The sequence below is a fragment of the Columba livia genome, chromosome 4 (assembly GCF_036013475.1).
Source record: "Columba livia isolate bColLiv1 breed racing homer chromosome 4, bColLiv1.pat.W.v2, whole genome shotgun sequence".
In the NCBI taxonomy this organism is placed as follows: Eukaryota; Metazoa; Chordata; class Aves; order Columbiformes; family Columbidae; genus Columba; species Columba livia.
This window is the reverse complement of record NC_088605.1, coordinates 33723157-33747749: the sequence shown is the minus strand read 5'-3', so window position 1 is coordinate 33747749 and position 24593 is coordinate 33723157. Positions and strand designations below refer to the sequence as shown.

General features: G+C 36.4%; 1 protein-coding gene across 10 annotated transcripts in view; it reads left to right on the top strand.

Moving 5' to 3' along the window:
* The first annotated feature begins 170 nt into the window (after positions 1-170).
* LOC102094577 (coagulation factor XI) overlaps positions 171-24593 on the top strand; it is a 139709-nt gene continuing 115286 nt past the window's right edge. For 5 of the 10 annotated variants that reach the window (XM_065061118.1, XM_065061123.1, XM_065061121.1 and 2 more), the window contains exons 1-14: positions 171-6323; positions 6884-6942; positions 9786-9948; positions 10600-10706; positions 12293-12452; positions 13012-13121; positions 15795-15954; positions 16733-16842; positions 16931-17090; positions 17243-17358; positions 17623-17797; positions 19806-19981; positions 20289-20384; positions 22123-22262. In XM_065061118.1, the coding sequence (XP_064917190.1) occupies positions 6316-6323; positions 6884-6942; positions 9786-9948; positions 10600-10706; positions 12293-12452; positions 13012-13121; positions 15795-15954; positions 16733-16842; positions 16931-17090; positions 17243-17358; positions 17623-17797; positions 19806-19981; positions 20289-20384; positions 22123-22262 (1740 nt within the window). In that variant the 5' untranslated portion in view covers positions 171-6315. Of the gene's footprint in view, positions 6324-6883; positions 6943-9785; positions 9949-10599; positions 10707-10838; positions 10913-12292; positions 12453-13011; positions 13122-15794; positions 15955-16732; positions 16843-16930; positions 17091-17242; positions 17359-17622; positions 17798-19805; positions 19982-20288; positions 20385-22122; positions 22263-23689; positions 24036-24593 lie in introns of those variants that run through there. The other 5 variants (XM_005500217.2, XM_065061122.1, XM_065061126.1 and 2 more) reach the window with 5 other exon arrangements.

The window sequence follows — 24593 nt, the reverse complement described above, 5'->3', positions numbered from 1 at the left end:
TGGAGAACAAATGCTCCATGGCTTTTGGAAGCACAGAAGAAAAGCTGGTGCTAGACCAAGCTGAGGTCCTCTAACTGGTCTGCCCTGTGCTTTGGCACATCTTTTGGCTGGTGTGTGTTACCCCAGGGTGACGCCTGGCACTGTACAAAGAAGGGTGCACACCAATAACCACACCCCTGTCTTTACCTGCTGGAGCAGCAGTTGCTCTTGCAACCATGGTGGGTGGTGGGGCTTTTAGGTGTGTATCACCTTTAGGCTGTTCTGGGGCTGTGGGTGCTTACAGAGGGGAACTGGATGAGAAGCTGAAAGTCAGAGCTGGTACAGCTAATATGGACTGGTCCACCTGTAATGATTAATGTGTTGCACAGTAAGAAAGGAGTGATCTGTCTTTATTGGTTTTGTTGACCTTTACAGATTATTTTATGTGGTTGTTTTCCTTTTGCTCTATTAACAATTTGGTGGCTTAATACCCGAGATCCTGCTGTGCTTCATAGAACATCAGAAAAGAGAGAAAGGAGTTCCTGTGTTTTCCAAGTAAATTAGAGGCTTCCTTGAACTTGCAAAATCCTTTGCATTCTGATAAATTTAGCTTTTACCATTTTCTGGGGATCTTATTTAAAAAAAAAAAAAAAAAAGGATTTACCTGCTTAGTTTACATAAATGAAATCATAGACCTTGTCAGTTAATTGTAATTCCTACATTTCTTTTGCTGTTAAGAAAACAAAAGTAATGTAACAATAATATGGCTACATTCTTCAGCCTTCATTTTCAAAGACAGGTTTCATTGTTAGATAATAACAAGAATTTAAATTTACAGGGGTGATTATAAAAATTATTTTCTTTATAATGAGAACTTTTGAGCCTACCTTCCTACATTAGTAGACATAAAACAAGTGGAACGTCTTCCAAAGAGACTCTAAGTTAAGGAATTGTTTAACACTTTTGAGTACTTGGTAATGTGAACTTTGCAGGTATACAAGTTTTGCAGCCAGAATGTTTTCTCAGGACATTCGATATGTAGTTGAAACCTGGAGACATACCTCATGTGTTTTGTTAAGCTATGTCCTTAAATTGAGGACTTTCAAAACAAATGAAAACTAACATTAATGATTTTTCTTCTGTGGGATCTGTGTTGTGGGAACGGTTTTAAAAACTGACCAAACTATAAAAATTCTCTCCATAAGGAGCTAATTTTTGTGACATCTGTCTACAATGACTAATATTTTTGCTTGTGCTTTGTTTTTGTACCATAGTCTCATCATTTAATAGGATCTCAAATTGTGGTTTCTTTGTCATCTCTGATGGGAATGAGAAAAATAATTGAGGCAACAACTGGATAAAACTGTAATAAGAAACTCATTATTAAAAGTGTATGACCTCAAATACTGGCGCAAGGTTACCAAAGTGGAAAATCCATGTTTAATGATGCACACAGTATCTTTGCCAAGTAAGCTCTGATGTAATCCCGTAGTCTTTGTGTTCAGAGCTGTTCTGAAAAGGCGGTCACCTTGTCTTTTGTTGTGAAAACTGGTTCTGAAGCAATCTGCGGCCACTAAGGAAAGAAATATTTAGGAAATCAATACTGAAAGAACAGGAACTTTCTGCCTGTAGAGTAGATGTTAGATACCTTGTGTTGTGTAGAGTGTGTGCTTTTATTAACCTGAGTCAAGTGGTGTGTGTAGTCAGTCAGTTGTGGTCTGCAACAACCCTTTAGGGTTTTTGTCTGTTTGTTTTGTTTATTTTTTGTTTTTAACTCTGTAGGACTTAAGAATGGTTTCCTGATAAAGTAATGGGACAGTAAAATACTGTTTATTAAAAACTACATGTGCATAGTAACGGTTTGTGATTTTTGTCCTAATGGGTAGGTATATGCTGATAGTATGAAGGTGGTGGCTGAACAATAAACCCAAATATTACTTCTGAGTAATAGTTCATATAGGGTAATACCAATTATGCTAGTTGTGGGGTGGCGCTGGATCTGTGAAATCTGACCACCTTGCTGTGAGAAGTTGATATCCTTATATCATATAAAGATCCCTTTTGTATGGTGACAGAAAGGACACAACTTTCTACTGAGATGACAGAAATAGAGCATGTGAATGTTTATGGATCATGCTTTACAGCTGTTATGAAGAAAACTGACAACAAACCCTCTGTGTGATCTCTTGGGTGGTGCTGCTTGAAAGTGCATCCAGGACTGCCTCAGGAGAACTAGAAGTTTCCAGCCACCTTGATAACAAACTGCTTTTTGGGCTCAGAAAGCTGCATGTTTGGGACACATGCAGGAGGTGGACTAGTGGTGCTTACAAGACATCTGCCTGCCTTCCTGAATGTAATATTCATGCTGCAAAGGACAAACGGTCATGTAAAGATGTTAGAACACTGCTGCATACAGATCCTCTTGCCATGTGTGATGCAACCTGCCATTTCACTGATACTCCTCTTCCAGCAGGTAAAAGACTCAAAGAGCCTTTGGTGAATCCTACCATATTTAAAAGATGATCTTCATAGTTTACATGGATTAAAAACTAAATGAACTCACTTTCTAAAAAAACCCACAGCCCCCAAAAAAACAAACAAAAAACCAACCCCAAAACCCCAGCAGACCCAAGCCAAACAAAACCAAACCCAACTAACCACAAACAAACAAAAACCCAAACAAAACCAAAAAATCTGAGGTTCTTTGGAAAATGGGAGTTCTCTGCCCAGTATAACTCTGTCTTTTACTCAACAAATGGGCTTTTCTGATCCATGGAGTGTAGGTTGTGGAGATGGGAAGCGTTCATTGAAAAAGCAAATTATTTTGAGCAAAGAGAGGCAGTCAGCAAAAAATGGTATGGCCAAATCTCCAGACCTCACCCCAGGCTAGTAATTCAGGGACACATATAACATGGTAAAGAGTTATGGTTTCACAATTTACAGGGCCTGGTCAAGACACTGGAACCCTGCAGTACATTTTCTGTCTTCTCTAATGTCTAACAATAACAAACATCAGGTGTTTTAGCTGCAAGAAGCAAGACCTTGGGCAATGACATGATTCTCCATTTATAACAAAAATCAGATCTATTGATAAGAAAAAAAAATCAAAGAAGCCCTCTTACATAATAAACTCAGTAGTGATTTGTTGTTTAATATTTGCGACTATCTTCTCTTTTTTCCTAGATCCTCAATTTTGTCTGCATTGATTTCTTATTTAACATCTGACGTGCGGTTATTTCTGGGCTGTATTCCTAGGAAGGCTACTGTCGACATGTAATTGCAGGATATTGAACTCCGGTACTGCTTGTATTTTGCTACATATGCAACCCAGCACTTTCCACAAATCAGCAAATGAGTTATGCTAGCCATCTTTTTGCGACTATTTTAGATAGAATCAAGTCAAACACAAGAAGACTTTTGCCTAGTGAGAGAGTGGACTTTTCACTCAAGTAATGTCATCAGGACTCAGATGAAAAGGCTCCAGATTGTTCACTGGAAGAAGGAAAGCTCAAGATTTGATTTTCAGAACTTGTTTTAGCCACATTTTGTATTTCATTCTGTACTTTGTCATATACCAAATGATAACCATGCAGAATTGAAGATACACAAGCGAATAATTCAGAAATTATTTTCCTATTGGAACATTCAGAATCAGGTTTGTAATTTTATTATAGCTTTCAAATGGAAGGAGGTCAACAAAGCCATATTGAAATGAGAACTTATGTTGTTCCTGTCTTACTGCTACCTTCCTTTTCTTCTTCCCTCTGAGATATTCTTCCTTTTGTTTCCATGTCATGACTGGTGGGTGTCTCATCACAAAGAGTAAATCCTCTGCCATGTTGAGGCTGCTTTTTGAATACAATTGCCATAAGAAATGTGGGATTTTGTTTTGTCAGGCAGAATTAGACCTAAATTAGACTGAAGTAAGTAAATGATTAAAGTTATTCGTTTCCGAGGGTGAAACAATTCAGTAATTCCTGACGCCATTGCAGATGAATGAGATTTTGCATAAATCACAGTAGAAGTCAACAGAAAGTAGGATCAAACTAGTAGACAATCACACTTCTAGGGAGAAGGAACTTGCTGATGGCTTAGGCTGAATAGGTTTTATATTTTTCTAAATATCAAGTAAAAATGAAACTGTCAAAACAGAAGCAAGAACTATTTTTTTTTTTCCAGATGATTCATCTAAATTTTGTACTTGAATCATCAAAAAATGTTTCCATTTTATCAAAATGTTTTTATGAGTTCTTTTTTTAACCCTTCCATATGAATTACTATATCTTAACTATAATATCCTGATTTAGTTGCCAGAATATTATTGATAACTGAATGAATAAGAGGGAATTCAGACAAGAGCAACCTTATGTGTGGAGCCTTTATGAACATAAGGAGTGATAGATGGTTTTGATGTTCTATGCACTTTGAATTTCTAGCTTTTCTAATTTAAATAATGTAATCTCCTTGGATTTCAGTGACACTCAGTAAACTGATACTAGCTGAGAATGTCTCAGCATATTATATAATTTATCTTCCAATAAATAGGTCCTATAATATAATAAACAATGATTTATTTGAGAACATAGAGTTCATAACACATTCTTTTCTCTGTAGAGGAGTATAACCCTGATTTGAGCAACAGTGCAGTGATGTAAACTTTTAAATTATAATTTTTTAATTGAATACTAGTGCAGGTCAAGCAGCACAAAAAACTTGTGAGTTCAGATACATGGTAGGTGTTGTGATTACTTTCAGGATTATGAAAATTCTATAATTTGAAGTAAAGGTGATAATTTTTCCAGATGTGTGAAAGATTATCATTTTAGAGATGAGAAAAGAGAGACTAAGTGACATACCTGTGGTTGTAGAGAAAGGCTTCAGTGGTGTTGGCTGGAGCTGGCATGGTATACTTTCCCAAAGCTGTACTCCCATGATACTCCATTGCTGATGGAAAATCTCATCTTCTGAGCTGAAGGTCAGAGCTGTACAGGCATCTTAGTCTCAAAACACTTCACGTTACAGGAATGAACTATCATTGTGTTTTGCAGTAAAGCCTTCTTGTGCTCTCCCTTGTCACTGTTACACACTTAAAACAAAAGAGAGCACATAAAAATGGAAGCTGTTGTACTGAGAACATTTTAGTCCTCTCCTACAAGCATGTCAGGGTAGAGCACATTGATACACAGGAGACTATGAAGACCTTCTTTGAGACAGTTCGTCCTCTGTACGAAAGCACTGGAGACCTTGCTGGCCCATAAGTCATGGAGAAGTCATTTCAATCATCAGGGTGCTTGAAAGGGTCACAGTTGGGTGAAATCTTTTGATCTAGATATTTTTTGAGTACAGCATATTTATCATTTTTTTCAGCATATTCAGTCTAAAAGAAAAGAGGAAAAAGAGTGAGGACAAGGGAAGAGTTGTCCCTTTGGCAACTTCACTATGAAACAAAATACCTTTTTAAGATTTGGAAGAATATTTTGTTTGCAATTTATTTTGCTTTGGTTATTCATGTTGAAAAGAATTGTAGAAATAAAAACAAGTGATTCAGATTAGCTATAAACTAAGTTGGACTTATTGTTTTTGCAACATTTCGTATCAGTGAACAGGTTTTTGTTTTGCTTTGTTTTTAATGGCTTCCAGCAAACTAAAGATGGTCTTAATTTAATCTAACAACAAAACAGGATTGTAGAAAGGACCACAGTAAAACTACTTGGAAGATGAAGACAAGACAATTTCTGCAGAGTATTGAAAAGGAGGAATAAGAATTTGAACTGATGCTAAAGAAAACAGAGCACAGAATACATAGTTGAAGAGTATATCTGTCTCTATTTGCCAAGGGAATGCCTCAAGAAAATGGTGTAATAGTAAGAAACCCTAGGTGGTGATTCTGTCCTCAGTTACAGTAGTTTCATAATGGTGTCATTTGCTTGGGTCTGAGTCACTAGTCTTACTGACTCTGTGGATTTGCCCCTGCCACAGCTCAGAATTTACTCTTGAGATGAATCTCATTCCCGGTTTATACAGGTTCTTCTGTTAGTAGCAGATACTCTGGCTGTTCTGAACCAGGGATTCACCTTTTATTTTAAAATATCATCAAGATGCAGATGCTCAGCTGGTGTAAAACCCAGGCATTAATTTCAGTGAAGTCTGAATGACGTAGGCTCTGAAAATGTGGCCTAAGGTCAGTAACAACATTGACAGAAAGAGTACCTGTTCAAAGTAAATATTAACATAAGTTAGCATTGCAGGCGCAGTAATATTTAACATAAACTGTTGACTTTTTTTTTTTTTTTTTTAGTAGAGCATAGACCTTATCCATTTATCCAGATCTGCGGTATGTTCAGGTATGTGATCATTATTGCAACTCATATTCAGTGAACGGTTTTCATAACAACAAGACGGTGTAAGTTGATCTATTTATGGATTGTGTTGGTGGTTAATTTACTTGCTTCTTTCACAGCTTAAGTTGTAGCATGTAGGGAAAAAAAAGATTTAAAATTCATATAACATATACCAAAAGTAGTAAGTTCAAGTGATTTGTTTGCTCCCTTGATAATATTATCCACTTAGCTACCAGGGCAGTCAGGATTAATAATAACATTTTGATGGAATATTGCTCCCAGTCTAAGCAAGAATAAATATTCTGCTGTAAAACAAAGCACAAATTCTCTGAGTGGTTGTAAGCTTTGTTGCTTCTTGCAACCATAAGTAAAGGACAAACCTTTGTTGCTCTTTATGTATGCCATAACTGCCTATCACAGCTGTAATTTGTAACTCAATGCCATTTTGAATTAGTGGTGTAACAGTACAAGTCTAAATTGGTGAAGTACCTTGTGATACTTTATAAAACTAATTATACACCTTTAATAAACATATCCTAAAGAATGATTTTGTGTTTTTTTAGGATGATTTGGATTTATCAGACTTTTAATTTCATTTTCTTACTTGCTTCCGTTTACAGTGGTAAGTGAATATATAATTTCTAAGACAGACACACACAGTAACGCAACTCTTCTAGTAGGGGAGATGGTTAGTAACTGCAGCCTGTTACCGAGAGAGTTGTCTTCATTCCTGCTGGGTTGCTCTCGGTTAAATTTGGGTAACTCACATAACCCTATTGCCTTACGTGGAACTTTCTAATGGGGCTTTACTGACATGGTCCTGCCACCCTTCTATGCTGTCACCTCCCACAGCACACACGGGACAATGCTACAGGCAGTTCTATCTGTTGGACCAAGGCTGCATCCAACTTGTATCTGGCATATTGCTGTGATGCTCAGTGTCCTACACCCAACAGCAGGGTTAGCAGCTTTAGCAGCAGCTTAGGAAGAGTCAATGGGGGTTCCAGGAGGTTGAGTGGAGCCCTGTGCTTCTCAGCTGGCTGTGCTGTAACCTGGTTCCGCCCACCCCCAAACAAATTCTAGGTCTCTAAATTTTGCAGTAATGGGTGCTGAGGTGAGTTGGCTGTCTCTTCCTGGCCGCAGAGGAGCCACAGCCCTTTCCCAGACACTGTCCTTGGAGCCAGCATTGAAGTCTTCTCCAAACTACACAGCTGGAGTCTAAAATGTAGTGAGTTCCTACTAGCACAGGTTAGTGGGGTCTTCAGTGTCAACACGGCATTCTGCCAAACAAGGTGCACCTGGTTCTGAAAAAGCATGTCTATTAATAAATCAGTGTTTTAATTCTGCCACAGTGCAGGAGCCACTCAGCCCAGCAGCTTCACTGGGGCACAGCAGCTGAGCTTCAGAGTCAACATCCTTTTCCATTTTTTTTTAAATAAACAAACCTCACTAACCTTTGGTCCTATTCACACATTGTCTTTGCGTGAAATTATGGATTTAAAAATTGTCTGTGTGACACCTCTGTACCAACATGCTTGAAAGACTATTGCAATAAGTATGAATATCTCCAGAACCACTTGTTTTACTGTAAATTATTTTTTAGAATTCTCTTGATATGCTGGAAAAGTAGTGATTGTGTATTTTTTTCAATGTCAATCTCTGGTAATGATTTACCTTGTTCAGTTAACAAAAGTCAAACTACAAAAATTGCACTGCATTTCCCTGAAGTTCCCTGCTCTGATAAGTTATAACTAAGATCTAACACAGGTTTATCTTCAGTAATGCATTAACTGTTTTCTCAGAACACTATTAGGTAACCCACCTTTTTAGAAAAATCTGTTTGATAGAGACAGTATTATTTAAGGAAATATTTTTACATGGATTGAAATCTCAGCAAAACTAAAATCTTGAAACATTTCTGAGGCCTAGGAAACATATTTTTATTAAAATGTTCAGAACTCAGAGTTTCATAGTTTTACAGCATAAATTTTTTTTTTCAATATTTTTTTCTTTTGACTTTAGAATTCACTTACAGTGTTCTAAGTAATAGAAAATAAAATGCTTTTCCATTAATGACAAATCTGGGTGAAGAAACCCTACTGAGAATAATAAATACTGATTTTTAGAGAAAGATATTGAAAGCACATATACCAGAAAATATGGATGTTTATAAGTTACAAATTTTGTGTTAACAAGTAAATAACCTTTAAAAGATATTAGCATATCTTGCACATATGTCACATATGTCTAATAATTACTTTTTCTTTATTTTTCTTTTCTTAGGGGGGATGGGGAGCGTGTGTGTAAATTATCTATCTTACCCCTGTGTAGAAAACACAGAGTTACCTAAGTATAGTTTATAATCACATTAACAAATTGAAATTGACTTATAACCTTTTAAAACTATAAAATTCAATATGGTATTTCCATTTGTTTTCATTTTAAACAGCTTTTGATACAGTATGATAGCTCTATCATGACAGATTAACCAGCTACTTAAGATGTTTTCAGTTCGGTTTTCTCCCATTCTGTAAAAATACAGTATTTTATCTTTATCTTTTAGCTAAGAAAAAGCACTTTTGTACAGGAATAAAAATCAGCCCAATTGTCGATTTGCTACATATTTAGAGAGCAAAATACAAGAAGAGAGCAGGTTCCTCTGCAAAGCTAGCCCTCTTGTGTGTTTTAACAAAGAGATCTTACAGGCTTCTTCATTTTGAAAGGTGGGAACAAATTCGTGCTGCTTGGGTATCTTCATTGCAGTGTGAGTGCGTTTAATTACAGAGTTCAAGATGGGATTGGTGATGAATGCTTGCAGATGTGAGGCCATAGTTGAGCTCATTTTTATTCTAGATGGCTCCTGAGACACTACTCCTGTGACAGTATTTTCTTCATTGTAAAGCAGAGGGGGTTCAAGGTGAAGTGTGGAGAGCAGAGGTTTTATAAAACACTGGGAGCAACTGAAGCTGTACACTGTGGCACCATCTGTGGCCTCTAAGCATCCCTAAACAAAATAGGACTGTCTTCCTGTACAACTAACTCTATTTGATCTCTGGACGTCCTTCTCCTGCTTTTCCTCTTAATGGTGCCCTGTACTAGTCTCTCTCAGAAGATGCTTCTGCAGCTCCTGAGATCAGCATGAGAAGGTCCCTTCCCTCTCTGCTGTGCAGATCTGCCTTGTGGCCCATTTTGCTGCTCGGGCTTCTCTCTCAGCTCAAACTGCATTTCTCCAGCATTGGAGACAAGGCAGGGAATGGGGGACACACCATAGAGAGTTTTATTCCCACTGGAGAGCAAAGACAAGACTCTTAGAGGAACTGTGCTACTCACCTCCCTCACCCTTTTCTCTTGCCAAAGGACTCTCTTAAAAGCAAGATTAATGACAAAGAGAAGCAGTGGTTTCACCCTGTCCTGGTGAACTGTGTGCATCTCTTATAATTTATGCATTTTATTATTCCATATCAGAATGTGTGACTCAGACCTATGAAAATACATACTTCCAGGGAGGTGACCTCACTGTGGTTTTTACACCAAGTGCCAATTACTGCCAAGTAGTGTGTACTTACCATCCCACCTGTCTGCTCTTCACCTATTTGCCTGCGACATGGACTAAAGATCCTGCAAAAAGGTAAAATGTTTGTGTTCATGTGGCTTTTGCTTGTCTCCTGGGGTAATTTTAGGAACTCAGTAATGTTTTGACAGAACACAGGCACACAGGGGAGGGAGGCTTCAGGGTTGTAGTGGAAAACAATGTCATCTATCTTTAAAACTGGATTAAATTTGGAAATGCCCAGTCTTTCATGGTCAAATACCCACCCTTCCAAGGGAACAGAACTGACTGTGCACTCCTTCCTCCATACCATGTGTTTATTCTTGAGGGACAATGTGAGCAATTTGACATCTCCAATGGTCCTCTCTACTGCACTCCTCAAACTTCTCTTTAGCATATTTTTCTCACAATTAAGGACATCAGTAGCATGAGAGGATGAGGCTGTCCTCCCTCTCTATGTCCAGTACATTTCTGTCCTCCAGACCCTGGGCTGTGCTTCTCACTTTAATGAGACCTTTTGGAGCTCCCACAAACACCGTATATTCTCATCTGTCACCAAATATGCCATTGCCAACAAAGCAGATGGAGCTCTACCATGTCTTTCTCCAAATTGCACTTGTTGTCTAAATTTTAATGGTCAGGGATATTGGGCAGCTTGCGTTTCACCTGAGAAACAATTAGGAAGGACTGTGCTGTAAAAGCTGTAAACTGCTACATTTTAAAACACAGGTTTTCCTGCTACTTAAAAGACAGTGATACAGAAATGCTGCCAAAAGTGGATATGGAAGGAGCTATCTCCGGACATTCCTTAAAACAGTGTAACATCCAAATTAGTGGTAAGATATGGTTATTGACATGTATGAATTTTATGCTCTGTATCATGTAGCGGATGTTAGAAAATTAGCATTTCAAAACCAGGAATACAATTAGGGAAGCAGCCAAGCAGTGATTGGTGTATTCTTTGCCAGATTTCTTTCATACACAGTGTGCAAAATCTTCCACTTCAGCCCCGACTATCCACCACCAAGGCTCCCTAGAGAAGGTAACGTGGAAATTATGCTCCTGCAGTCACTATTTCATTTGCTGAGGGCAAATAGGAGCACATGCTTTAACTGATAGCTCCAGTTCTAAAGGTTCATTTGCTACTACAATTCCCCTCCAGCAAGCTGTTCACAAGGCATGTGTGACCCTGCTTTGTAACTTTATAGAGTAGATACCCAGCAAAACAGAAGTGCATATTCACAGTGATGTTGCAACCTTCATGATTTTGTGTAATAATTTATGAGCAGCTCCATCTTTTAGTGTGTGTGTGCTATGCACAGAGTCTTAGCGTCAACATGCCATACCTGGGAGTTATCAGCAGGCGTATTTCAAGTCTATTAAATGTATCATTTTAAATATGTTTTAAACTTGTATCATCGTAATTATTTCATTGAGAGTATAACAGCTCTAAGCATATCATGGCACTGCAGAAAAACAACATAAAGAAGAATATATTTATTCACTTCCTGACCTTGAGGCAAACTAGTATCTTGTGTATTTCAGGCTAATTCTTTAGTTTTATTGGTATGGCACCTCAATAAGCCAGTGTTACATGGATATTTAGGCAAGTTCTCCATTTCAGCTGTTGACAAACAGTTGTACTTGCTTTTGCTTGCCACTTGCCTTTCAGAGCAGTCAGCACTTTAAAATACCTTCCCTGACAACATCCTGTCACATTTGTATTTCTGAGTAGCTTTGGCCCAGCAAAATAGATTTCAGTGGGATGTAATTCTTCATGCTATATAGACTAATTAATATAACTGTAGTTACTCTAGAATCAAACTAATATCACTAAAATGAAAATCTACCCATATATGCTTAAAGCCCCCACCAAGGATTGGCGGACTCATGTTCTGTGAAGAGACCCCACTGATCATGAGGCAAAACCTGCACTGTGTGTGTGGGGAAAAGCTATTTCAAACCCCATAGTCCCAATTCTCCCTCTGTGGAGTGTAAATGAAATCTTCTGACTCAAATGGGAGAAGGCTGTTTCTTATGAGGACAGAATTTACCTTTTAAACTGCTTTATTAGTTTGGAAATGGGAAAGAATGTTTTAGAATTCATCCTGACTTCTTGATTTGATTAATGTCATCAAGGTCTCAGCTGCAGCTATTAGAGCTCCACTCTCATGGAGGCAGCAGCACTCTCAAAGTCTGCTAGATTTTTCCTCTGCCGTGCAGCCCTATGTTATACCTACACTTCTAATTTTGTTAATAGAAGTATATGTGAAGTATGATGTAACTGAAGTGAGCATGGGATGTGGAATCCAGATTATGAGGGCTGTGTCATATGAGCTGCTATCTTTTGGACACTTTGGGGTGCAGGGTGTGGAAAAGAATTAAAAGCACAATTTCAGAACTCGGTCTCTTTTTTTCACAGCGTGCAGTCCAGATGTCCACATAGGACTGGATATGGAAGGGAAAATTTATGATGTTACTGTGGCTGACAGCTATCAACAATGTCAAAAAAGATGTACCAATGACAACCGTTGTCATTTTTTTACATATGCCTCAGAAACATTTCACAATGCAAGCTTTCGGTAAATACAGGTTTGATCCCTCTCATTGGACAGTGCTGTGCTTTAGTAGAGTAAATCTCAGAGCAGCCTAGGGTGTGAGAATTTATTCAAGGAAATAATTTTTCCTTGACTTGTCATCCTTGCAATGTTTATTCAAAGTCACAGATAGGAAAATGTCTGTGGTAAATTAGCTTCCATTTGCCCATCAATGAGAAAACCAAACTTGATTATCATAACACTGAAAAAAATTTAAATCCTCTGGAGATACTGAAATGCAAATTATATTGGTAGGTGTGCAGCATTATTGCTTTGTTAAATCTTGCTTTGCTTATTGCTCTGAAAACAGCATCATCAGAGCAGCCGGGGAAATTCTTTCATTTTTATGGCCTATTTTTGAGCTGTTAATCTGCTCAATTTTACAAGTTAAATATTGTTCAGCTAGCTTTGTTACTTATTTGGAGATTGCTCTAGCCCATGGCCAGAACATGCACCATGGTAGGAATTATGGGGTCAGGTGGATGGCACAGACCAAGAAAGATGGCCTTTTGTCTTACTACTTTCTTTATTCTTTGTCACTCAGTAAAAAATGCCTCTTGAAACAAGCCAGTGTAGGAACTCCAACCAGCATAAAGGTGCTTGATGAGGTTGTGTCTGGATTCTCTTTAAAGACTTGCCAGCTTTCTGAAATGGGTAACTATTTAAAATCTCTGATTCAGTTTGGTTTTAAGGGTTGTGGATGATGAGGTGCAATCTATTCCTGACATGTAGAAGTGTTTCATTATGTAGTATAATTCTAATATAAACCTATTTTACCAATATAGTTAGTACTCTCAGGCAAAAAGGAGATTCAGATCTTTTTAATTTTTCTGTTTTAACATTCTTCTTACAAAAACAGTAGCCTGTTTTGAAGACTGTAAGATTAGCTTAATGAAATTGCATGTTATCTTTGTACTGTGTATACAAAAATGAAAGATAAAATCCCATCAAAATCAAAAATCAGGAAGAATATAAAGCTTTCTAAATTCTGTTTGTATACTGTCTATGCATTTAGAAATTTTTAATGAAAACCTGTTGCTTTCTAATACAACTGGCTAAGATGAAGGGATGTATTCTGTGTCTTGTGGGTGATTTGTGATGAAAGCAGTGTCTGTACTTGCTCCTGCAATCATTACTCAGGCAAAACTCAAGAGTCCAGTGTGTTATACCTTCTTATTCTCAACTGAATCATCTTTACCTTTTTTTCCTTTTTTTTTCAGTCTACCACCACCTTGACTTATTGTATGGTATTTTCCCTTCTTAATGATGGTGATGTTCTTCTGCTTCCATATACCCTTATTTTAGCTCACAGCTGGTGCTCCTGTAGAAATCACATTTTGTAGAGGCTCTGCATCTTTTTTTTTTTATTGATATGTTTTCTTCAGACTCTGCTAGTGCTACTGTAGGAATAATCTTCAGAAACCATTAAAAAAGGAGTTATGTTCAGATCTTAAAAATGAAGACACTTAAAAATTAAGTGTGAAGAATTTTAAAAAAAGGAAGAAAAAGGAAGAAAAAATTTTGTAAAGAGAAGAAAACGATTTAGCTGTTCCTTCACTATCTGAATGAGAGAGAATGGAGGGAAGATTTTTTTTCCAAACTCTAGCATTAAGATATACTAGAAACACACATATTCATGGTTATGATAGTGATGACATGGCAGCAACGATCGTAATTTCAAAAATAGATGTTTCCCTTCAAAACTTTTGGAATCACAGCAAACCTCTGTGAACATCAAAAAGCTAAATTGTTCAGTCAGATTCTAAGACCACTGTAATAATAAATATTATGGGATTTCTGTTTCCTATTCTGCCACCCCCTCTTCCCTCTGCTCAGTAATGCTAATGTTGTTGATCATCTAACTGCAGTTTGTTTTCATGGAGAGGAAAAAAAAACAACCCACATAGTTCTTCAGCCTTTGTTGTGTCCTTTGCCATTAGCTTTCCTTCTCCTCTGAGCAGAACCTGAGCTCCTTTCTTAATGCTAATTGAATAGTACTGCATATTTTTCTTTCAAGAGTTTGTTCATTCTTATTTGGCCTTTCATTTTGTGCCTTTGCCTTTCTGATTTTGTCCTTATGCTATTACACATCCACAGTAATTTGTCTGCATTTCTGCCCTTTGCAAAGTACCTTCCTTGAGGCCGTTGACTATTGAATGAATGATCACTGAACATGATCATCGAGGTCATGGGTTAGCTTCCCTGGAGTTCCAGATCCACATTTGTGCTTTAAATATAATTTTCCTTAGAAACTATCAATTGTCCTGAACTCTATTTCCCCTTAACATGTCATCTTACCTACTAATTGTCAGAAATAATTGACCCTAATTTCTTAGTCTCCTGTGTTCCCCCCGCTGCTCCCCCCCATTCTTATTGTGTAATTTCTGTCCGATATTATTGTCATCAACCGTATCAAATTAACAGGAGCCACATTAATCTCTACCTCTCTTAGTGCTTTTACCTTTCTGTAGTAAGGCGTTCCCAGTATGTTTCCATAAATCTCTGAATAGTGTCGACTTGACTGTTGTACTTTCTGAACAGTTGAAGTTCTCTGCTGCCACTAAGTCCTATGTCCTGGATCATTTCCCTTTTTTTACTGTCTTTACAGCTTGATAGTTTCAATAAACATCCTCCATATGGTACTTCCTTTTTTCCTCCTTTTTATTGTTGCACTGGGATTTTAACTAGGTCTTCAAGTATATCTTTGGAGATTGCAACTCATTCTTCTCTTTCTAAACATGCTGGTACTTCCTGTAACTCCTATATCTGTAGTCTGGTTGTGTGAATTATCCTGCTGAGCCTCTGTTATGTTATTTTGGTCATGTCAGAGGGCAGACTGTACATTACTCCTGCTTATCCTGCCTACTTTGTAAATAGCATTCAATAAAGTGTTAAGAGGATCATCTCATTATTTTTCTTCTAGTCTTCCCATGATCCTCTTGGACATACTGATTACCTTAATTATTTTAGCCTTTGCGTAGATTACCATGATTTATTCCTAACTGTGGATTTGTACATTGATCTCCACTGTTCCTAATTGAAAGACTTTCCTATTAGATTAGCAAATCTGTATTCTAACATGTAATTTCTCTTTTTCTCTATATGAACCTTATCTGCTCTCAATAGTCCTCTCCATGAGTCTGCACACTCAAAAATGTTGTTGAAGAAATAGTTTTTGGTTAAAATGTGATTTTATCTTTCCAGCTTATCAGTAACAAAAGAAGGAAAATGTGAATAAGGATAGAAACCTATAATATGTAAACCTTAATATTCTAATGACATAATACAATCTTTGGATTTTTGATATTCTGTTCTTGTTTTATACAGATTGTCAAATGGACATTTTTGAAGATCAAGAATTTTCAGGAATTAATATTACAAGTTTTTTCGCTCCTGATATCTCCGTCTGCCAAACTATTTGTACATATTTTCCGAAGTGCTTATTCTTCACGTTCTTTACCAAGGAATGGCAAATAGAATCCCAAAGGTGAATATGACAACTAACTTTAATTCTCTAAGCAGATTCTTTTTTTTTCTTTTTTTTTTCTTTTTTTTTTTTTAAGCACACAGCATTTTTTTAATCACTATTTTCTTATACTTATGGAAATTTTTGTTAAAAGGATATTCTCAGTAAAGCACAGCTTTTTATGTTTTGTATTCATAAGTTTATAATTCCCTGTGGGCATTTCTTCTGTTCTCCAGTGTGATCAGGGGTTTTGTTTCACAGAAAAGAGTTATACACATCAAAGAGACAGCAAGCTTCCAGATTGCTTTAATGACTTAAAGCTGAATTTTATGAAATTATCAAAAGAGTCATCCGGTTTCCTAGCAGTATTAAGTTATTCACTTGAAATATCTTCAATAAGGTCAACAGGTTAAAAATTGTTTCTATTGATCTTTCACACTTATTAGTGAGAATAGTTAAAAATTTATATTCCATATGTAACTTAAGAACAAAGTTTCAAAGGAGTTTCAGGGAGAAACAAAGCTGAGAGGGCATGTATCATCTAAAGTCACCCCTTGTACATATATATATAAATACTATACCACCTTTAGTAATACAGTCATATGACATTTCACAAAATTACAAAACTTTAGTGTGAACTAGTGAACTCAGTGAACGCATTTTCATGTAAGATATGTTTACAGATAGAAACTTGGAAGAAAAAACACATTAAGGAAGAACCTTCTCTTTCCAGTACCCAAACAATCAATTTTAGGATGTGAGAACAGCTTCAGTAATTGTAAAAAATTGTTCGTTTTAGAAATCTTTGCCTTCTCAAGACATCCACAAGTGGGATACCAGAGGCACTTACATCACGAGAAAATGCTGTATCAGGCTTTGGTCTCCTAAATTGCAGAAGATCCTTACCTGGTAAACAATAAATTACAATTAAAACACTAACTTTGAATTAATCCAATTAATAGACTTCTTGATGCTTGAAATGCGCTCATTCTTACAGCCTGCAATTCTCGCACTTACACGCATATGAATTTTCTGGGAGATGAATTGAATGTCACTTATACTAAAGGACACAGAGCCTGTCAGCAGGTTTGCACAGAGGTGATCCGCTGCCAGTTTTTTACCTACTTTTCCCTCCAAGATTCATGCAATGAGGAAGGGTGAGATATATTTTTTAAATGTTCAAAGATTGCCAAAATAGTAATTCCGCAGGCTTGATGGGATATATTGATGGGATATATATATATAAAATATATATTATATATATAATATATATATTATCATAATAATCTTTGCATTAATTCATCGGCAGAAAGTGTGAGTGTCACCTAAGAATGTCCTCGAATGGATCTCCAGTGAAAATAGTACATGGGCCAGGAAGGATCTCTGGATACTCACTAAGATTATGTAAAAAAAAAGCCAGCACTGGTGAGTAAAACTTCTTTTGTGTAAAAGAGACAGGGTTTAACTGATTTCAGGCCAGGTTTGCACATTGTAAACACCAAGAGTAGCACCGTGAACTTGGTTTTAACAGAGTTTATGATCATAAATCTTAATGGGATGAGAATGTATCATGTATCACCTTCTTTGCAATAGATTGGTCCCAATTCAGGGATCAGCAGTGGTCTCATCTTCATTTTTTAGTGGTGAGTGTATATTATCTTTAAGCACAGGTTTGAATTATTTCTGTAGTGTGTATGCAGCATTCTGCAAGAACTATTAGGATCGTTGGAGGGACAGACTCTGCCCCTGGTGAATGGCCATGGCAGGTCAGCTTGCATGTCAAGTTGTCTCGTCGGAGACATGTCTGCGGGGGCTCCATTATCAGCAACCAGTGGATTCTTACAGCTGCTCACTGCGTCATGAGGTGAGGCCTAGATGTAAATGTACAAATAGAACCAAAATTTCATCTGAAGTGTGAGATAAATTGAGACCCACCTTTCAGAAAAATAAAAATGAGAACTAGAATAAAATAAACTGATTTAATGTAACCAAAAGGTGAACTTTTAAGGTAGACAATTTATATTCTTAACATAACTAGAAGTCCATACTTTGTCCTTTTGTAATACAGTATTGTGCTACTGATGTGAAATTATTTTAATGCATCTAGAAGATTAAATTCTAAAGTAGACACCAGATACCTACAGAAACCTAGATATTCTCATGCGATACTAGCTTTTTCTTACTGTAATATCATTTAATTTATCAAGGAAAATCTGTTGTTAGGTGATTACATTTTATAAACTTTGAATTACTTATCTCAGAGATTTCTGCATGGCACTTAGGAAGGTGGTGCTATCTGATAGCTTCAGCAGCAGATAGCTCAGCTAGTTAACTTATTTGATCTCTGTGGGAGTCCTATTAGGCTGCTCCTCATACCTGAGCTACCTGTCTCTGCTTTATATGAAAAATCCAGATCCCAATTGTCCTGGTTTTCCTTCAACAGTTTCTTTTTTTTTAATTTTTTTTTTCAAAATTCTCTCTATTGGTCAATTAATTCCCTATTTTTAATGCAGATTTCAGCTGTAAGAATAAAAATTAAAGTCAGCGCTATCCAAGCCATTGTTAATTCATATTGATGCATAGATTCTGTAGTGTTAATCAAATTACCATCAGATTTGGGTCATTAAATTACCTGTGTTGTGAACAGCTGATTTAATTGTCACACAGATTATTAATTTCCTTTGTTACATTGCCATCACCTGTAAACCAGGTTATCCTGTCATTTAGAGAGTGGAAAGCATAAGACTAAAATGCAGCCTGGCAGAAAAAGGACAGGTAACAGATAAAGTGCTTCAAAGAAAATGTGTGGACCTAGCAACGTGGTCCAAAATCAGACATTTTTACTCATGCAGTGTATTATTTTACGCATGATTGTTTTCATGTGGAATAGTATTGCCAATATTTTGCCTCCAATGGCAAGCATTATAAAAGCAGTCAAACTCCCTAAAAAAAACCTATATAAAAAGTATCATTCTCTACCTTCTATTCAGTGTAGAAGTTATCAATATAATAAAAGACAAAGGGAGAAGATATGCCCGCAAAATAAATAAAAAAATAGAATATGTTAACTGGAAATTATTAAGCCTAACTGACATTTATAGATTCTTATATAATATCTTAAAAATATATATATTTTTAAGAGAATTTTGCATCTTCTTCATTGCATACACCAAAATTTCTTGGTTGCCCTAACAGTAGAATGCAATAATGAAATGTCCCTTAAACTTACTCGAAGTTGAAATCATGAAGATTAACTGGAACATTTCATATGGATCTATGATATTACACTTTCTAATCTATATTTACATGGCCAGTGTCATTTTCCTAAAAAACAAATGTCACAATATACTTGAATTTCTATTCCCAACCCTTTTTTATTGTGAGAAAAGCTGCTGTGTTGGAATGAATGGAAAGAATCTCATTTACTACTTCAGGGCTTGCATTAGACTCCTGAAAATTCCTCTCTCTCTCTGCGTATATATATATATATATATATGTATGTATGTATGTTTATTTATTTATTTATTTAGTTAGTTAGTTATTTGAATAGGAGAACAGAAAATTTAAAAAGGCAGGGAAAGAGGATGAGGAAGGATCAGGACAATGAGAGTCTGAATATAAAGTAGAGAGAAAGCTGATGTGGGGATGAAAATATGAATAGGGAGAGGAACAGAAAGAAGCAAAAGTGGAGAGAATGGACAAAATGAAATGTTTTTTAGTTCTGAAAGTGCGAAAATAAAAAAATTGAGAGAATGACCTCAGTGCTCTTCACTGTACACTCAGGAGTAATGGAAGATGCTGACATCTGCACACAAACTCTAAATCAGAGCAAATATTTTGCCATAGAGTGACTGTTTGTCTTTTTTCCTCAGTCTTGCGAATCCCAACATTTGGCATGTTTATGCTGGTATTTTAAAACAATCAGAAATAAATGAGGATACGCCCTTCTTCAAAGTGGAAGAGATTATTGTTCACCCTCAGTATAAATATGCCCGCACTGGATATGACATTGCTTTAATGAAACTTGATAAGCCTATGAATTTTACTGGTATGTAACATATTTCAGAGGAATTCTGAATATGTGCAGGATGACACAGGGCTGGTATTGGTATGGCAGTGCACGACACCTGGGCTGGCTTCCTTTAACATGCAGTTACTGGGGCTTGAGGAGAATCTCATTCTGTTTGCTTTGAAAAGAAAATGGGTGGCTTTTATTGATGCAACTGGAATGATATATTGTGTAAGGGACAAAGCATAACAGTGAGACTATCATCAGGGGTCATGTAGGTACCCACAAAACCATAATGTTGCAGTTGTTTCTGCTGGTCAAACTAATATTTTTAATCATATTTTAGATCTTCAACTACCTATTTGCCTGCCATCAAAAGAAGATGCTGACATACTTTATACTGACTGTTGGGTAATTGGATGGGGTTACAGAAAAGAAAAAGGTACAGATAAATATTTAAATAATGATGAGAAGCTCTGAAGCTGTAGATTACCTATTTGACCTTATTAATGTTCTTTAGTACAAATGTGTAGTCTGATCTTTTACAAATGTTGATCGCTTTTGGGAGTTCTTAAGTTAGTCCAGTGACTTAATGCAGCTCATGTACCATGGCAGAGTAAAGAGAGAGAAGGAGTGTCTTAACTGAGGAAATTTAAGGATATCAGATAGAGCAAGACCTTTTGATTTCAGCTTATTATATGTGTGCAAGGAAAATACTTCATTATTGCTTTTTCATTTTTACTAAGAAACATTGAGTTGGATGTTAAATCAAATACTGAAAATTTCCAAGCCAAAGAAGAAGTTGCCAAAAAAAGGTCTGAGCTGATGATCTGAATGTGTGACTCTTGATGTCAGTTATTCCAGTAGTAATTGCATAACTTGTTTGGTTTCGTTAGTCATTTTCCTGCGTTATACTGATAAACATTTGATTACAGTTAGGCCAGGTTTTGTTTTGCTGTGGGTTTTTTTAAAGAAAATTCTACTATGAGCTTGGCTACCATTATTTCTATTCAGCCAACATTGTAATATAATTGTTAATTATAATCTTCTTCTATTAAGATATCTTAAAACATATATGAAATATGTATAGAATTACCACTAAATAACTCTGTGCTCCAACACAAAAATTGGAACAGATCCTAACAAATATTAATGAATTGTTTGAATCAACACTTTGAAATATGTAAGAATGTAACTTTAAATATATGCTATACAACACTCAAATACATTTCCTTAGATTCTAGCTCAATGAGCGGACAAAAAATAGTGTATATCTGTTTGCACACTCCTCTCTGTGCCCCCAGCTGAAAAAAAGCCAACAGACTTATCACTGAACTCTGTGGAGTTTTGAAATATAGTCTGCATATAATACAAGATTATTTTTTTTTTGCCTTTTTTTTTAATGTGATTATGTTCATATGACTTCAGAAATTAGAGATTGAAGAATGCTGCTTTTATGTTTCTGAAGGCTGATTATAAACAGTGCCAATGACCTTTGTGTTTTGAAAGTAGATGGTATTTAAACTCCTTTGATTTTATATGGAAATAGGCCAAGTAGCTGTCAATTAGCTGAGTCTGGTTTTACATTTATTTATGTATAATATACACACACATATATATATTATGTATATTTAAAAACCTTACTTAAACAATGTGCTTTATTTTATACACCTTTCTATTTGAAGGCAGATATTGTATAGGCTAATTTTTGCTGTTAATTTTGAAGAAAAGCCTGCTTCTCAATTACTCGTATTTACTCTCTGTAATCGACTAGGGTGTGGAGCAGTACAGATTTAGTGGTTGAGATGTTCCAATTCTATCAAAACACATTATTAAGAAATAATTGTTAATAATACAAAGTGATGGTCTCAGCAGGAAGACAGATTCCAAATGCCAATGTCCTGAAAGCTGTACTCATACAAGGATTCATTGCAAATCACAGGGGAGTTTTGAAACTTGCCCAGGCGTGAGACAAAAAGTGTCACTATAAAAATGTTCAAATTAGCAGACAAACTACATGGTTTACTAATACAAAAAAAAAAAAAAGGAAGAGCACTGTAATGAACATCTAAAAGCAGAGGCCTCCAACTTTGTGATTTTACTGTATGGGGATTTCTAGAGTTTTAACTTTTATTTTGCCAGGGCCAAACATCTCTCTGTTCATACCATCTGTTACACAGGCCGTGTAGAGGACATTCTTCAGAAGGCTACGGTGCCCCTCATGTCAAGAGAGGAATGCCAGGCAAGGTACCGGAAGCGCAGAATAGGTGACAAAGTGATCTGTGCTGGCTATGATGAAGGTGGAAGGGACGCTTGTAAGGTAATGAAATGAAGTAGTATGTCATCATATATTCCAACCATTTGTTCAAACATATAATTGAATACAGTAATTAATTTTAATTGCCATTAGAAAAATATGGTTATCAATAGAGCTGTTGATTAGCTTGTTGCTTTTGCATGTCAGAAGCACTAAAAATCAAAGTATATGCAAAATATTTCTTATGTGACGTTGAAATCATTAGGGATAGATTCCAACGATAAGAAACTCTGAGTGCGTGTATCTATCTATCTATCTACCTATTTATCTATCTATCTCATCCATTTAGGGAATAAAACAGTACTCTTTTGGAGCATCAGAAATCCAAAGAGAGCAAGCATAGCATCTTAAAGCATTTCTCCAACAGGAGCAGATTTCCTATGTGATGTTTTTATTTCTTGACATGAAATACAGTACGTGAAAGCTTATTTTAAAGCATCCACTGTGTACAAACCAGAAGGGAGGGTGCTAGCAATGCCATTAAAATGCACGGGGAAAGGAAGGCTAAAAACAAGCTGAGCAGATTGGTTTTTTCCTTATTAGAATTGAAAATGTCACAACAGCATGAGTTCAGTGATCCACATTCTCTGCTCAACTGTAAACTCATGCACTTCCATTAATTTAAATATTCTGAGATAATTTATGCAAGAAGAAAATAGTCTGATTAGTAAAATTAAATTTCTACCAAATACAGTATTCTCACTTCAAGCATTTAACAGTTAACATTTTTATGTTAAAATGTTACTGTTATTATGATCAGAATTAAGTAATTAGGAATAAAAATACCCAGAGGTGGGAAGTTTTCATCTATGTCAATTATGCTTTCTTTATCTGATACAGTGTACCAGAACATGGAGATGCTGTTCTATAAAAATAACACACTTGTTATTGTCTCGCCAACTCAGAACAGCTACACTATAGAACCTTATGTTCAGAAAGATAAGTTAGGAATAGGAAAAGAAAACAGAGAGGTGTTTTATCCTGAGGGGGACAGAATCACTCAAACAAGATAAGCCATATGGACAACTGAGGTTTGTGTACTGAAACCAAGGTCATAAGAGAAAATGTTGGCATTTTTCCTATTTTTCTTGTCACCACATGTAGTCTTTACTGGATTTTAAATCAGTGTATGTAGATAAATTAACAAACCAAAACAACCAACCAAACCAAAACATAGTAGTTTTGAACCTTAATGCGAAGTGGAAATTTTTTGCAATGACTGGGAAGTATTTAGAAGTCGATTTACTAGAAAAACAGAAAACCTGCTTCAGTATCCTGTTAATTAGCCTTAGGTGGAAGTAATTGTAATCTAGACAGTTATAATGATGTTAACATTGCATGATGCTGCTTTTAATCAAGGCTTTCTTTGAGAAAGAAATACTGACATGAGCTGTTCCTTGCGTGCTCTGTCTTTTTCTGTTGTGACACAGGGGGATTCAGGAGGGCCCCTCTCATGCAAGCACGAGGAGGTTTGGTACCTGGTGGGCATCACCAGCTGGGGCGAAGGGTGTGCTCGCCCCAGGCAGCCGGGTGTCTACACAAAAGTTGCCGAGTATTCAGACTGGATTATAGAAAAAACTACGTAGCATGAGACTTACCTAATGATTCAAAGTGATGTCATGAAATAATAACCCTAGGAACAATGTGATAAAGTGCATTAACATTTTTACATGGTGTTTCTTGTTAGCTTGGAATGTAAAAGGTGATTAAGAAAGCAGAAAAGCAGGAATGAACGAACTTTGCCATTACTAAATAAAAAGGAGTAATAAAAATGAAGTCTGTGGTCACTGATTTGGCAGAAAAAAATGAATATGTCTGAACCATTGATTTCTTCTCTCCTTGCTAGCATAAAACAAGAGTGATGAGGTTACAGGGCACATATGGAGGTGGGAGCTGCTCCTGACTTCTGAAGTTTGGACACAGCAGTGGAGATTTCACTCCGTTGTCCAATTAGCTTGAAATGGGCTGACTGTTGCAAACTTACTAAGGAGCTTGGGTAAGGGAAACTGAGGCAGGGAGAAGCCTCTACAGTTGTATAAACCTTATTTCCTCAGGGAATTAGGCAAAAAAAGTGACAGCACTAGCAGAGAAAACAAAAACAGAGGCCTTGGTAAAGTTCTGAGGTAACAGTTTTGCAAGTATGGTACTAGTGCTGTCTTTCACTTACATTATTCTAATTTCTGTGGAAATTATCACAAGAATGATGACATGGATCTTCTTCCCTTGAAACAGAATATCCAGAAAGTCAATTAAAGAATAATCCCCTTTAGAGACATCATATGTCATCGGTCTTTAGCACAATATACTTTTATTTACTAGATCTCTAGCTTCCCT